Genomic DNA, 15,051 nt, shown 5'->3' on the forward strand with positions numbered 1-15,051 from the left:
TCTTTTCTCTAATCAGCATTTAAAACCATAACAAAGCATCCTCCCGCCTGGGCTTGGAGAAATGTGTCCATGCTCAAATTCATGTCAAAGACAGACCATTGATGATATCAAAATGATAGTTTTAACCATGTTTTGAGGATATACAGTGTTTTTACATTTACTTTGTTTACGAACATTGGATACAAACAAGTTTATATTTTGTGTTCTAATGGGGTTCGACAGTTGAACTAAGCATTTATAGTTATATTCTTCAAGAATCAATAGGTACATATCATGCATTTATAAGACCAAATGTATGTATCAACTGCATATTGCTCCTTGGCTCTACCATATGGACCTGTGTTTAATACCGCTTGACACTGTGTCTGTGATGACTGTCCTCATAGTCTCCCCCTCCTTACCTCCTCTCTTCTCAGGTCACGGAGAGTGCCACTGTGGGGAGTGTAAGTGCCATGCGGGCTACATCGGAGACAACTGTAACTGCTCCACGGACACGTCTTCCTGTGTGTCTGATGACGGGAAGATCTGTAGTGGGCGAGGCAGCTGTGTGTGCGGGCACTGCCAGTGTACAGAACCAGGGGCCTTCGGGGACACCTGCGAGAAATGCCCCACCTGCCCCGATGCCTGTGGCACCAAAAGGTACGGACAGAGACAGAGAGGAAGGGATGTGTGGAGGGAAAGAAGGAAGGCAAGAAGAAGAGTAGGGAGGGAGAGGAGGGTCAACCATGTCCTAAGTGTCCAGGGGTTTCTAATGTGCACCTGAAGCTGTGGTTTGACCTATCATGGTAAGACGCATATCATCCATTACCATGCATTAAGGTACAAAAAGGATTTAAGACACATATAACTCAGTCTAGGATGTGCGCTTTTGGGCTGCACGCCCCCCATGGATGGTAGTCTCAGAGCCACACAGCAATATCACAATGGGATGCCAGACTATCGTGTCTCAGCGACTGTGGACTATGATTTGCGCTTCAGAAAGATGTTAAGACGGCTCCCATTCCATTGGTGTCCCCCGAAAAAGCAAAAGGTTTACGACTCAAACTCCTCACTCATCCTATATCAGGAGCAGAGTGTATCAGCAGGCTATCCCAGGGAATGTGTTGCTATCAGTCACAGTTGTACCCTCCCAGCATGCTCCTATACTCACACATGGCTCTCATTTCAGAGGTAAAAGGTGAACATTTTGGGTGTGACCCTTGACCATAAACTGACCTTAAACTCTAGGCCTGGTCAGCTCTGGTCCTGTAAACACGGCACATATGTAATTATGCCACGCACGGTCTCTCTTGTCGCTCTGGCATCTCTCTCATTCTCCACTCCAGGGAATGCATCGAGTGCCGGCTTTTCGACTCCGGAAGACTGTCCGACAACCAGACGTGCCAGCGGCTATGCAAGGACGAGATCATCACTGTGGAAACGCTTAGTGAGTAAACAAAACACTGACTGACTGTGGTTCCACTCTCTAACATCAGCTGGCCAGCAGAGAGAGAGAGAGACACACACACACACACACACACACACACACAGGAGTATCAACATCTGTGATTAGCGTCTGCAGCAGTTTGTTGTTGATGCATTACAGACGTCTTCCCTTGTTCTAGGTTATTAGCTCTCTCCCACTCTTATTGAGCACAGACTTGCCGTTTGAGCTGTTTTAGTTAATGTGACATCACCAAGCTGCTCTGACGGTTTAGCTCAGACCAACGTAACGCACGCTTCTCCAACCCACACACACACGCCCATATGCCTCATCTGTAATTACTTATGAAAATAAATATACCCTCTCCAGTCCAGAGTGGGTGTCTGTTATTTTCTGGCGAGTGTCAGTCTGGGTCTCTAGTGGCAGAGCGGACGGACATCTTCTGTTCTGTCCTCCGGGTAGCAGCTTATAATAACGGGCAGCGCCATGCAGCCAAACCCATCATTTGGTTCAAAGACACGCAGCCCCATTAAAACATGATGCCCCCTGGCTACTCCCCATCTACCCCGCCCTCTAAACAAACATGTAACTCTACCTGCACCCATAACTCTAAACTGTCATCACGTGCTGTCCTTTTAAAACCCACAGGTCTTAAGTGGAACATAGACAGTCCCAGGTTTTGGTCTGTCTGGATCCCTTCAGCGTTTTGCATTACGGGGGATAACTAGGAATGTTTTAATATGTTAATGTTGCTTGTGGGGACATTGTGATGCTGAGATGGCAATAAGGTGCTGTTTCAGACTCAACATGGGCTCTGGATTTAAAGAGGTTGTTATATCTTAAGGCCCTCCCATCACTGTCGCTCTGCCCTCACTGTCCTAGATCTGCTCTGTTTACTGCGTTCTCTCACTTTGCTATTCCAACCATCTGACCTCCCCTAATAGACTCTGCATGTACATTCCAGAAACTTCTCTCCCGCCGAAAGCAAAGAGGGGAGAGGAGGCTGGAGGGAATCGAGGGGAGATGGAAGACGTTGGAGGGGTTAGAGCTAGTCTAATTCCTCAGTCCACAAGGCATTTAGAATATTTGAATGATAGAGTTCACAAAAACAAGGATTAAAAAGCAAAGCAAATGGCTCTGTCCTTACTGTGGAATGCGATCAATCACTTATCCAAGAGTGATTTCACAATAAAGCAATGCATCTTGATACATTTTCCCACATTGTTGTGTTGTCGGAGCTCTCACCATCCTCGTTTTCTTTCTTTTGTCTTTTGTTTCTTCTCTCAGTAAGTTTCGCCAGCTTTTTTCTTGCTTGTGTCTCAGCAGTGCCCCTCTTTTTTTGTCCTCTTATAGAAACGGAAGACCCAAACGCTGTCCTTTGCTTGTACAAGACGGAGAACGAGTGTGTGATGAAGTTCATGTACTCTGAACACGCCAACGGCATGTCAGTCCTCACCGCGCTCAAAGAGCCAGGTCAGTACTGCTACAGAAAACATGGACATAACATATCAGCCAGCTGCTTCTCTTCACATTCAAAGAAATGGAGGATAAAACAATAACAGAGAAGGTCATGTGTTGTAGTATGAAATAGTGTATACCATGTCTGTCTGTTATTATCTGGAGAGTGTCAGTCTAGGCCTCTTTTGGACATGCACTCTATTGGACAATTAGGTTATGATAGATTTATATCGTTTTGTGTAAATGAGGCCTGTTTTTTAACAGCTATTCTGTATGATTGTTTGACTCTTTCTTTCTTGCATCTCCCTTTGTCTATATTCCTATCTCTCTCTCTCTCTTATATATATATATATATATATATATATACACACTGCTCAAAAAAATAAAGGGAACACTTAAACAACACAATGTAACTCCAAGTCAATCACACTTCTGTGAAATCAAACTGTCCACTTAGGAAGCAACACTGATTGACAATAAATTTCACATGCTGTTGTGCAAATGGAATAGACAACAGGTGGAAATTATAGGCAATTAGCAAGACACCCCCAATAAAGGAGTGGTTCTGCAGGTGATAACCACAGACCACTTCTCAGTTCCTATGCTTCCTGGCTGATGTTTTGGTCACTTTTGAATGCTGGCGGTGCTTTCACTCTAGTGGTAGCATGAGACGGAGTCTACAACCCACACAAGTGGCTCAGGTAGTGCAGCTCATCCAGGATGGCACATCAATGCGAGCTGTGGCAAGAAGGTTTGCTGTGTCTGTCAGCGTAGTGTCCAGAGCATGGAGGCGCTACCAGGAGATAGGCCAGTACATCAGGAGATGTGGAGGAGGCCGTAGGAGGGCAACAACCCAGCAGCAGGACCGCTACCTCCGCCTTTGTGCAAGGAGGAGCAGGAGGAGCACTGCCAGAGCCCTGCAAAATGACCTCCAGCAGGCCACAAATGTGCATGTGTCTGTTCAAAAGGTCAGAAACAGACTCCATGAGGGTGGTATGAGGGCCCGACGTCCACAGGTGGGGGTTGTGCTTACAGCCCAACACCGTGCAGGACGTTTGGCATTTGCCAGAGAACACCAAGATTGGCAAATTCGCCACTGGCGCCCTGTGCTCTTCACAGATGAAAGCAGGTTCACACTGAGCACATGTGACAGACGTGACAGAGTCTGGAGACGCCATGGAGAACGTTATGCTGCCTGCAATATCCTCCAGCATGACCGGTTTGGCGGTGGGTCAGTCATGGTGTGGGGTGGCATTTCTTTGGGGGGCCGCGCAGCCCTCCATGTGCTCGCCAGAGGTAGCCTGACTGCCATTAGGTACCGAGATGAGATCCTCAGACCCCTTATTCTAATTTATCAATCATTTTTTGAGCAGTGTATGTGTATATATATATATATATATATATATACATACACACACACTGAACAAAAATATAAACGCAACAATTTTATAGGTTTTACTGAGTTAGTTTTTATAAGGAAATCAGTCAATTTAAATTAATCCATTAACTAGTACTGTCTAGGAATGTATGGATTTCGCATGACTGGGAATACAGATATGCATCTGTTTTTCACAGATACCTTTAAAAAAAAAGTAGGGGCGTGGATCAGAGAACCAATCAGTATCTGGTATGACCACCATTTGCCTTATGCCGCACAACACATCTCCTTAGCATAGAGGCTGTTGATTGTGGCCTGTGGATCCAGAGCATCCCAAACATGCTCAATGGGTGACATGTCTAGTGAGTATGCAGTTCATTCAAGAACTGGGACATTTTTGGCTTCCAGGAATTGTGTACAGTTCCATGGGGCTGTGCATTATCATGCTGAAACATGGATGCATGGCAACGGGCCTCAGGATCTCGTCACAGTAACTGCATTCAAATTGCCATCGATAAAATGCAATTGTGTTCGTTGTCCGTACTTTATGCCTGCGCATACCATAACCCCACCTCCACCATAGACCACTCTTATGGCGGCTAATGGTAGAGAAATTAACATTCTATTCTATGGAAACAGCTCTGGTGGACATTCCTTAAAATCTTGGATTATCTTGGCAAAGGAGAAATGCTTACTAACGGAGATGTAAACAATTTGTGCACAACATTTGAGAGAAATAAGCCTTTTGTGTGTATGGAACGTTTCTGTGATCTTTTATTTCAACTCATGAAACATGGGACCAACAACTTGACCATGGTGTTTATATTTTTGTTCAGTGTATATGTCTCTTTATATATTTCTCCTATCTATATCTTTGTGTATTTTCTTAGTTCCTGTGTATATCTGCTTTTTAATAATCTTTGTTTGTCTCCCCTCCCGTCTCCAGAGTGTGGCGCAGCGCCGGATGCCATGACGGTCCTCCTGGCAGTGGTGGGCAGTATCCTGCTGGTGGGCATTGTGCTGCTAGCCATCTGGAAGCTGGTCATCACCGTGCACGACCGACGGGAGTTTGCCCGCTTCCAGAGCGCACGCTGCCGCGCACGTTACGAGATGGTGAGGAGGATGACTGTCCTATTTATAACAGTGATTTACAGTGCCTTCAGAAAGTTGACTTTTTCAACATTTTGTTGTTACAGCCTGAATATAAATCTTTTTGATGTCACTGGCCTACACACTGTCAATGTGGAATTATGTTTTTCGAAATGTTTACAAATGAATCAAAAATGAAAAGCAGAGATGTGTTGAGTCAGTAGTATTCAACCCCTTTTGTTATGGCAAGCCTAAATAAGTTCAGGAGTAAAAATGTGCTTAACAAGTCACATAAGTTGCATGAACTCTTTGTGCATTAATAGTGTTTAAATAAATAAAAATATGACTACCTCATCTCTCTACCCCACACATATAATTATCTGTAAGGTCCCTCAGTCAAACAGTGCATTTCAAACAGAATTAAACCACAAAGACCAGGGAGTGTTTTCCAATGCCTTGCAAAAAAGAAAGCAGACCTTGAATATCCCTTTGAGCATTATTAATTACACTTTGGATGGTGTATCAATACACCCATTCACTCCAAAGATACAGGCGTCCTTCCTAACTCCATTGCCGGAGGCCAATTGTGACTTTAAAACAGTTGAAGAGTTTAATGGCAGTGATTGTAGTTACTCCACAAAACTAACCTAAATGGCAAGAGTGAAAAGGATGCATGTACAAAATGAAAATATTCCAAAAATATGCATTCTGTTTGCAATAAGGCACTAAAGTAATGCTGCATAGAAATTAACTTCATGTCCTGAATGCAAAGTGTTTTTTCATGGAAAATCCAACACATCACGGAGAACCACTCTTCATATTTTCAAGCATGGTGGTGGCTGCATCATGTTATGGGTTTGCTTGTCATCAGCAAGGACTATGAGTTTTTTTGGTTGGCGGGGATAAAAATAAACTAAATAGATCTAAGCACAGGCAAAATCCCAGAGGAAAACCTGGTTCACTCTGCTTTCCACCAGACACTGGGAGATTAATTCACCTTTCAGCAGGACAGTAACCTAAAACACAAGGCCAAATATACACTGGTGTTGCTTACCAAGACGACATTGAATGTTCCCGAGTGGCCTAGCACCAGTTTTGACTTAAATCAGCATAAATCTATGGCAAGACTTGAAAATGGGTGTCTCGCAATGATCAACAACCAACTTAACAGAGCTTGAAGAATTTGAAAAGGAATAATGGGCAAATATTGTACAATCCTGGTGTGCAAAGCTCGAGACTTACTCATACTCACAGCTGTAATCACTGCATAGTGTGGTTTTACCATGCATTGATTCAGGGGTGTGAATACTGATGTGAATTAAATATATCTGTATTTCATTTTCAATAAATTATCAACAAAAATCTAAAAACATGTTTTCACATTGTCGTTACGGGGTATTGTGTGTAGATAAATGGGTGAGAAAATACATCCATTTTGAATTCAGGCTGTAACACAACAAAATGTGGAATAAGTCAAGGAGGGGTATGAATATTTTCAGAAGGCACTGCACATATAAACAGGTTGAATTCATATGTGACTGAGCCACATTTGATATGGGAGTCAATGAGGACTATTACACCATCTATCAAATGAAAGGCTGTGTGAATTGCTGTGATGCCTGTTTTGGGACAAGAGTAGGCCTATATAAGTGATGAGACTTGCATGTCTGCGAAGGATAGGATATAAGCACATCCCATTTGAAATGCCAAGTTGTGGAATGTAATTGTTGTCTTTCATCTCATTGTGGTACACATCTAATGTACTTTTGGAACAGTTTCCATGTATCATAACACTGAAGCCATATGTGTGAACTGGGGAAGGAACAAATATGTTTTTCAAAGTTTTATTACCCACGTGCACAGGATACAACGGGTGTAAAACAGTACAGTGACATTCTTACCTTGAGAGCTATTTCCCAACAATGTAGTAATACTAATAATATAAACTCAGCAAAAAAATAAATGTCCCTTTTTCAGGACCCTGTTTTCAAAGATAATTTGTAAAAATCTAAATAACTTCACAGATCTTCATTGTAAAGGTTTTAAACTCTGTTTCCCATGCTTGTTCAATGAACCATAAACAATTAAGAACATACACCTGTGGAACGGTCGTTAAGACACTAACAGCTTACAGACGCTAGGCAATTAAGGTCACAGTTATGAAAACTTAGGACATTAAAGAGGCCTTTCTACTGACGCTGAAAAACACCAAAAGAAATATGCCCAGGATCCCTGCTCATCTGCGTGAATGTGCCTTAGGAATGCTGCAAGGAGGCATAATGTAAATGTGGCCAGGGAAATAATTTGCAATGCCCCTACTGTGAGAGGCCTAAGACAGCACTACAGGGAGACAGCACAGACAGCTGATTGTCCTCACAGTGACAGACCACGTGTAACAACACCTGCACAGGATCGGTACATTTGAACATCACACCTGCGGGACAGGTACAGGATGGCAACAACTGCCCGAGTTACACCAGGAACACAATCCCTCCATCAGTGCTCATACTATCCGCAATAGGCTGAGAGAGGCTGGACTGAGTGCTTGTAGGCCTGTTGTAAGGCAGGTCCTCACCAGACATCACTGGAAACGAAGTCACCTATTGGCACAAACCCACCATCGCTGGACCAGTCATGACTGGCAAAAAGTGCTCTTCACTGACGAGTCGCGGTTTTGTCTCACTAGGGGTGATGGTCAGATTCACTTTTATCGTCGAAGGAGTGAGCGTTACACTGAGGCTTGTACTCTGGAGTGGGATCGATTTGGAGGTGGAGGGTCCGTCATGGTCTGGGGCGGTGTGTCACAGCATCATCGGACTGAGCTTGTTGTCATTGCAGGCAAGCTCAACGCTGTGCGTTACAGGGAAGACATCCTCCTCCCTCATGTGGTACCCTTCTTGCAGGCTCATCCTGACATCCCTCCAGCATGACAATGCCACCAGCCATATTGCTCGTTCTGTGCGTGATTTCCTGCAAGACAGGAATGTCAGTGTTCTGCCATGGCCAGCGAAGAGCCCAGATCTTAATCCCATTGAGCACATAGGCCTAATATTGTATGATTCATTCTACATTTTTTCCCCATCTTTTTTTCCTAACAATAGGTTAAATTGTCTTCATTCAGTTACAAATGTAACAGTCCTGGTTGAACCCCATATGCGGGTGCAGGAAGCCTAGTGGTTAAAGCGTTGGGCCTGTAAACAAAAGGTTGCTAGTTCAAATCCCCGAGCTGACGAGGTAAAAATCTGTCCTTCTGCCCCTGAACAAGGTAGTTACTAGGACTTCATTGTGAATAATATATTGTTCTTAACTGACTTGGCCAGTTAAATAAAAAAGTTACAATGTAGCGTATGTGCATATGCGCAAAATAGAAAAAGCATAGGATATTTGTATGTCGATAAAACAGCTCTGCTTTGCTTGGTAAGTAATATTGACCAAATAAGTAGTTTTTACCCTCGTTACATCAGATATGTATTCTGCTGAGACAAGTTTTAAACACTTTAATGGTCAAATCAAATTGCTGAAACTGACAGCGCTTCAAACTAAAAAATTCTGTCGGAGGTAGAGATGCGCATGAGTCTCGTTTGACTCCGCCCAGCGTTGGCCGGGTTTGGCCGGGTTAAGCCGTTCAAAACTATCTTTAACCAGAGATTCATTTTTTTTTCAAATAGTGTTAAACTATTTGGTGGAATATGCTTTGAATTATTATATATTTTTTGTCTTGAAGACTACGTTAGTTTTCTTTGAGTCTAGTGTTCCATAACTCTACATGTTCATTTACAGGGCACCACAAAAGCTAAGCCAAGTGTCTCATTCACTCAATTGCGTTTGACCTTGCCCTCTACACACGCTCCCTTTAGGCCTACAGAAATAAATCTCTATAAAAACGTATCTGAGGGATACACAATCGACATTCCTTGACAAACCATGACAGTTTTATCCCACATTCAAAATGGACTGGTTGATCGAAGTAGGACAATATGTATTCCATCAATGAGCGGCAGTTTGAGTAATTGTGTCCTGTTTTTCCCCCGCTTAAGCTACTTTGCGAACTGCTAATGACATTTTTAGAATTGGTTATCCTAGGCTGTACCCCCCCAAACATAGACGGGTTCCACACTGAAAATATGGATTAACGTTAGTTCGATGAAGACAGAGCATATTTTGATCAGAATCCTTAAGCCTACTCAACAAACAGATGATGTGGCTGTAATTCATCACCATGCAGTGTTCAATGTGGAATTTACCTTTTTTTAGAAAATTCCAAAGAAAATTCCAAAGAATAGGCAGAATAAACTAAATTGAACGTCTGTCTATCGAAAAGAAGACAGATTTTGGTTTGTAACCCTGAAACAATTGTCTTTCAACTCGCCAAATTGAGCACCATTTTAAATGACCACTGAGAATAACTGTTCAAGACAGGATATGCACATCACTTAGCACTGGTAACTTTTTTTCATTTGGAAATGTATTCTGTTATATTACATGTTTTTTACTACAAAATAGGTGTCTTGTCTGTGATAAGGGCTTGGGAAATAAGATTGTCTTGTCTGCTAAATTAACAAAACAATGCTATTCTATTGCACAGCCATAGGCTTCTGCAAGCAAGCGCCACTGCTGAGGTTATCTTTTTGAAGATTGTGTTCCACAATATAATATAATCAGTTGGTATTACGGTTTCAATAAATCAAACTTAAATGGCACTTGTTTTTTTATTGACTGTATGTATGTATGTATGGGGAAATTGGGATTTGTTCTCTGTAATGGTTATGATTAATTAGGCATTGTTGCGCACTGATGGAATATAGATAAGTGCGCACTTTCTTGTCTGGCCTTCTGTTCATTCTGTGTTCAATTTCATTTATTGTGGCACAATCTAAGAAAAATAGTTGCATTCTGTTCATAAATATGTATTCCGCCTGTGAAGCAACTGCAGGAAATTGTTGGAAAAAAGTAAGCATTTTAAAATGTTTAATTCAAAAAAATGTATTCACCCTCGCTTTCAGACGACGTCAGGCACCCATGTAGTAGGATATACACTGTACATGGAAACAGAGCTGAAAAGTGACCAGTAGCAGGATAAATATATAAATACTAATGGCAATGAATAATCAATGGACAGCAGTGTAATGGAGTAATAAATCAAATCAATAATTTAGCAGCAAGGTAGGTTGTTTCTGAGTGGGTAGGGTCCTGTGGATGGGCATAGAGTTAGTGTGGATAGTCTGTGGGAGAGCAGTAATTGTTAGCTATTTAACAGTCTCGTGGTCAGGGGATAGAAGCTGTTTAGGAGTCTGTTTATCTGAGCCTTGATGCACTGGTACCGCCTGCCTGACGGGTGCATGGAGAACAGTTCATGTCTCACTAGCTGGAGTCTTTGGCAATTTTTTTTACCTTTGTCAGACACCGCCTGGCATGTACGTCCTGGATGGCTGGGAGCTCACCCCCAGTGATGCGCTTGGCCGTCCGCAACACTCTCTGTAGGGCCTTCCGTTTGCGGTGGTACCGTTGCCATACCAGACGGTGACACAACCAGTCAGGATGCTCTCAATGGTGCAGCTGTAACATTTCCTGAGGATCTGAGGGGCCATGCCAAATCGTTTCAGCCTTCTGAGGGAGAAGAGGCATTGATGTGCCTTCTTCACGACTGTTCTAGTATGAGAGGACCATTTTAAGTCCTCAGTGATGTGGACACCCAGGAACTTCAAGCTCTTGACCCTCTCCACCACGGCCCCGTCGATGTGGAGGGGGGTGTGCTCCGCCCCCCTGTTTCCTGTAGTCCACAATCGGCTCCTTGGTCTTGCTGACATTGAGAGAGCGGTGGTTGTCCTGGCACCACACTGCCAGTTCTGACCACCTCCTTGTAGGCTGTCTCATTGACGTTGGTGATCAGGCCTACCACTGTCATGTTGTCAGCAAACTTGATGGAGTTGGAGTCGTGCACGGACACATAGGGATTAAACAGGGAGTACAGGAGGGGCTTAAGCACACACCTCTAGGGGGCCCCCACGTGTTGAGGGTCAGCGTGACAGAGGTGTTCTTGCCTACTTTCACCACCAGGGAGCGTCCCATCAGGAACTCCAGGATTCAGGTGTTCAGTCCCAGGGTCCCGTACTTGGTGATGAGATTGGAGGCCACTATGTTGTTGAACAGCATTCTCATATAGGTATTCCAGGTGAGAGAGAGCAGTGTGGAGTGCATCGTCTGTGTGGAGTGTGGAGATTGCATCGTCTGTAGATGCCAATGACTGAAACGAATTGCACAAATCGCTGAAGTTGGAGACTTATCTCCCTCACTAACTTTAAGCATCAGCTATCTGAGCAGCTTACTGATCACTGCATCTGTACACAGCCCATCTGTAAATAGCCCATCCAATCTACCTACCTCATCCCTATATTGTTTTTATTTAATCTTTGCTCTTTTGCACACCAGTATTTCTACTTGCCCATCATCATCTACACATCTATCACTCCAGTGTTAATTTGCTAAATTGTAATTACTTCTCCACTATGGCCTATTTATTGCCTTACCTCCTTACGCCATTTGCATACACTGTATATAGATTTTGTTTTCTATTGTGTTATTGACTGCATGTTTGTTTATTCCATGTGTAACTCTGTTTGTGTCGCACTGCTTTCCTTTATCTTGGCCAGGTCGCAGTTGTAAATGAGAACGTGTTCTCAACTGGCCTACCTGGTTAAAGAAAGGTATGGTGTTGTGTGCCATGACCAGCCTTTCAAAGCACTTCATGATTGCAGATGTTAGTGCACCAGGAAAGGGTGGTAGTAACCATCAGGAATGATGGTGGTCAGCTTTAGACGTGAGGATTACGAGGGGCCCTTGTGCATGGCTCTGTGGTGTTTTTGTTGACGCGTGCATAAAATGCATTGTCTTTTTCTGGTAGACAGGCATTGTTCGAAAGATCACGGCTAGATCCACCTTTTGTAATCTGTTATGGACTGTAGCCCATGCGTCGAGCATCGGAGCCGGTGTAATAGGATTCCACCGTGATCCTATATTGTCATTGTGCTTGTTTGATGGCTCTGCTGAGGTCGTAGGGGGAATTCTTGTTCGTGTCTTCAACCATAGCTTCGGAGTTGGCTGCGAAGCTCTGTGCGGTAGCTCTGTATGATATGCTCTATATGATATGCTCTATATGACCACTTAAATGTGATCAGTGTGAAGAGCCTAACTTGAAGCATCTGCTGGAACAAAAACAATGTGTTGAACCATCAGACCTCATGTTGGACCACATAGCTGTCAGTTAGTGGAAGAACTGTTTGGAACACTGTGACTGTTCTAAAATTCTGAGGCTGTGGCTTAAATGTCCATCCTGCCTCAACATGTGCACGTTGATGAACTGACCAATTTTTCAAACTTTCTGTTACTCTCTCCCCTTTTCTCTCTCTCGCTCTCTTTCATCTCTCTCTCCAGGCCTCCAACCCCCTCTACAAGCAGCCCATCTCCAGCCACCCAATAGAGACCGACTTCATTATGTATGGCAAGTCTTACAACGGAGCAGCCCACTGACCACCTCCCCATGGGGGTGTTGGTGGTGCGGGGGGCACGGCAGGACCGGTCCAAGTAGAGAACCAGGAGGGGTGGGAAATGATTAAATAAACTTAACCATCTATCTGATCTGCCAAGGACTTATGACAAACAGAAGTAAAAGTAGTAGTCTGGATTGTTTCTGGGGACTGTGGCCTTTTTTTTCTCTCTGACTGAGGAGAAACAAAGTGACCAACTACCATGAAGTAATGAGATGTGACTTAAAGCTCTAGGCAGCTCTGTATGATTTACTGATGTCAGTAGAATACAGCCCAGCGGACAAGCAACAACATTCTCCTGGTCTGGAAATTGTTTAAAGAGGACAGAGACAATAATCTGTGCTCCTCTGAGTCATCTCTCTAGCTAACAAGCGGATGTTATATAAGCAGAATGAACTATGTAGACAGAACAATGAACCCCTATCTGTCACTGACAATTTGTGTTAAATTGCCAACTTCACAACACAAACCAGGGTTTCCCAAACTCTGTCCTCACGACCCCAAAGGGTGCACATTTTGTTTTTTTGTCCTAGCACTACACAGCTGATTCAAATAATCAACTAATTATCTATCTTTGATAATTTGAATCAGCTGTGTAGTGTTAAGGAAAAATACTAAATGTCTTCCACTTGGGGTTCCGAGGACCGAATTTGGGAAACGCTGTCATAAACCATAACATCTCCTTCACATAAACAGCAATACACATTGTACAGACAGCCAAGGCATCGACTTATATTTGTATGTATATATTTTTTTTACTCTTAAAAATGCCTATCCTGACACTCACTATGCATCCTCCTTCATAACAAATGGAAATATGAATTAATGTACATCAGCAGGAGATTTTCAGGTTTATGAGATAATAACATCACATTTTTTTTGTGGACTTTGGCGTCATGGTACTAACATTAAAAGAGCAATAGTTTTCTTACCCTTGTTTTACACAATATATTATATTATTAGGAGAGGCTCAAAGTGACTAGGAATCTCCATCTATTCTCATTGTGTTTCTATTATTGTTGTTACACTATATATGCACTTCTTTCTCTAGTCTTGATCTATTGTTTGTGCTGTGTCAGCACCTATTGTCATTGCCAAACAAATAGATACATTTGGATACAGCACAAACGGATCTGGGACCAAGCTACTATTCAGTATGACTGCAATAACCCTGCTCTCTGTCATGGCTACATTACTTGCACTGTGAGTGTGGGTGGGCGGAGAGACGGGGAACATCTCTAAGCTGTGTTGACATGGGACATAACTCTCTCCCTCACCCATTCCAACAGGAAGAAGCAGGCTAAAACATATCACTGAAGTTATGAAAGGGCTACAGTATGAGATGGGAGGGAATACTTCTCATTAAATGTGTTCCATGGCCTTTTTTGTGATGGTGAGCTAGGCTTGAGAGAGTGCGAGAGAGAGCGGGAGACGATGGACAAAAAAAGTGTGCGCACTAACTTTTATGGATGTGTGTGTGCCAAACGCAATAAGAATCATATAAAAATAATCTGCTTACTTGTGTGTCTTGGCACCATGTGAGGAAATGCATGAGCCCAGACCTTTCCTGTACAGCATTGATAATTCACCATTAGAAACCAATAGATTACAACACTACTGCGTGTATATGTCATTCTGCACAGAGAGCAGGTATTCACGAAACGGCAATAAATGGATGACTTAAAAGCAAATATATCCCATTTATTTGACTTTTACTCCCATGGTGATCCTCTTGCAATTTTTCCCCCACCCTGTCTAGACCCCTCAACTTTTTATTTGTTTTACCTATGCATAGTTTCACCTGTTTCACCATTAAACTATACTTCCTAGCAGCAGCACATTTCCAAATAACAAAAATAAACAGCCAGTGTTGGAGGGTGACTGAAGGTTAAGAGGCATGAATGAAATGAACTGTGAGTGTTGGAGGGTGACTGAAGGTTAAGAGGCATGAATGAAATGAACTGTGAGTGTTGGAGGGTGACTGAAGGTTAAGAGGCATGAATGAAATGAACTGTGAGTGTTGGAGGGTGACTGAAGGTTAAGAGGCATGAATGAAATGAACTGTGAGTGTTGGAGGGTGACTGAAGGTTAAGAGGCATGAATGAAATGAACTGTGAGTGTTGGAGGGTGACTGAAGGTTAAGAGAGACATGAATGAAA

At 43.1% G+C, this 15,051-nt stretch overlaps 1 protein-coding gene across 1 annotated transcript in view; it reads left to right on the forward strand.

Annotated features, from left to right (window-relative positions):
* Positions 1–14,583, forward strand: part of itgb5 (integrin, beta 5) — a 72,512-nt gene extending 57,929 nt beyond the window's left edge. The window contains exons 11-15 of the mRNA XM_024407020.2: positions 417–639; positions 1,326–1,426; positions 2,777–2,896; positions 5,206–5,372; positions 12,780–14,583. Coding sequence (XP_024262788.1) covers positions 417–639; positions 1,326–1,426; positions 2,777–2,896; positions 5,206–5,372; positions 12,780–12,875 — 707 coding nt within the window. The 3' untranslated portion in view covers positions 12,876–14,583. The remainder of the gene's footprint in view (positions 1–416; positions 640–1,325; positions 1,427–2,776; positions 2,897–5,205; positions 5,373–12,779) is intronic.
* Positions 14,584–15,051: the final 468 nt, after the last annotated feature.

This window comes from Oncorhynchus tshawytscha, linkage group LG03, assembly GCF_018296145.1.
Source record: "Oncorhynchus tshawytscha isolate Ot180627B linkage group LG03, Otsh_v2.0, whole genome shotgun sequence".
NCBI lineage: Eukaryota > Metazoa > Chordata > Actinopteri > Salmoniformes > Salmonidae > Oncorhynchus > Oncorhynchus tshawytscha.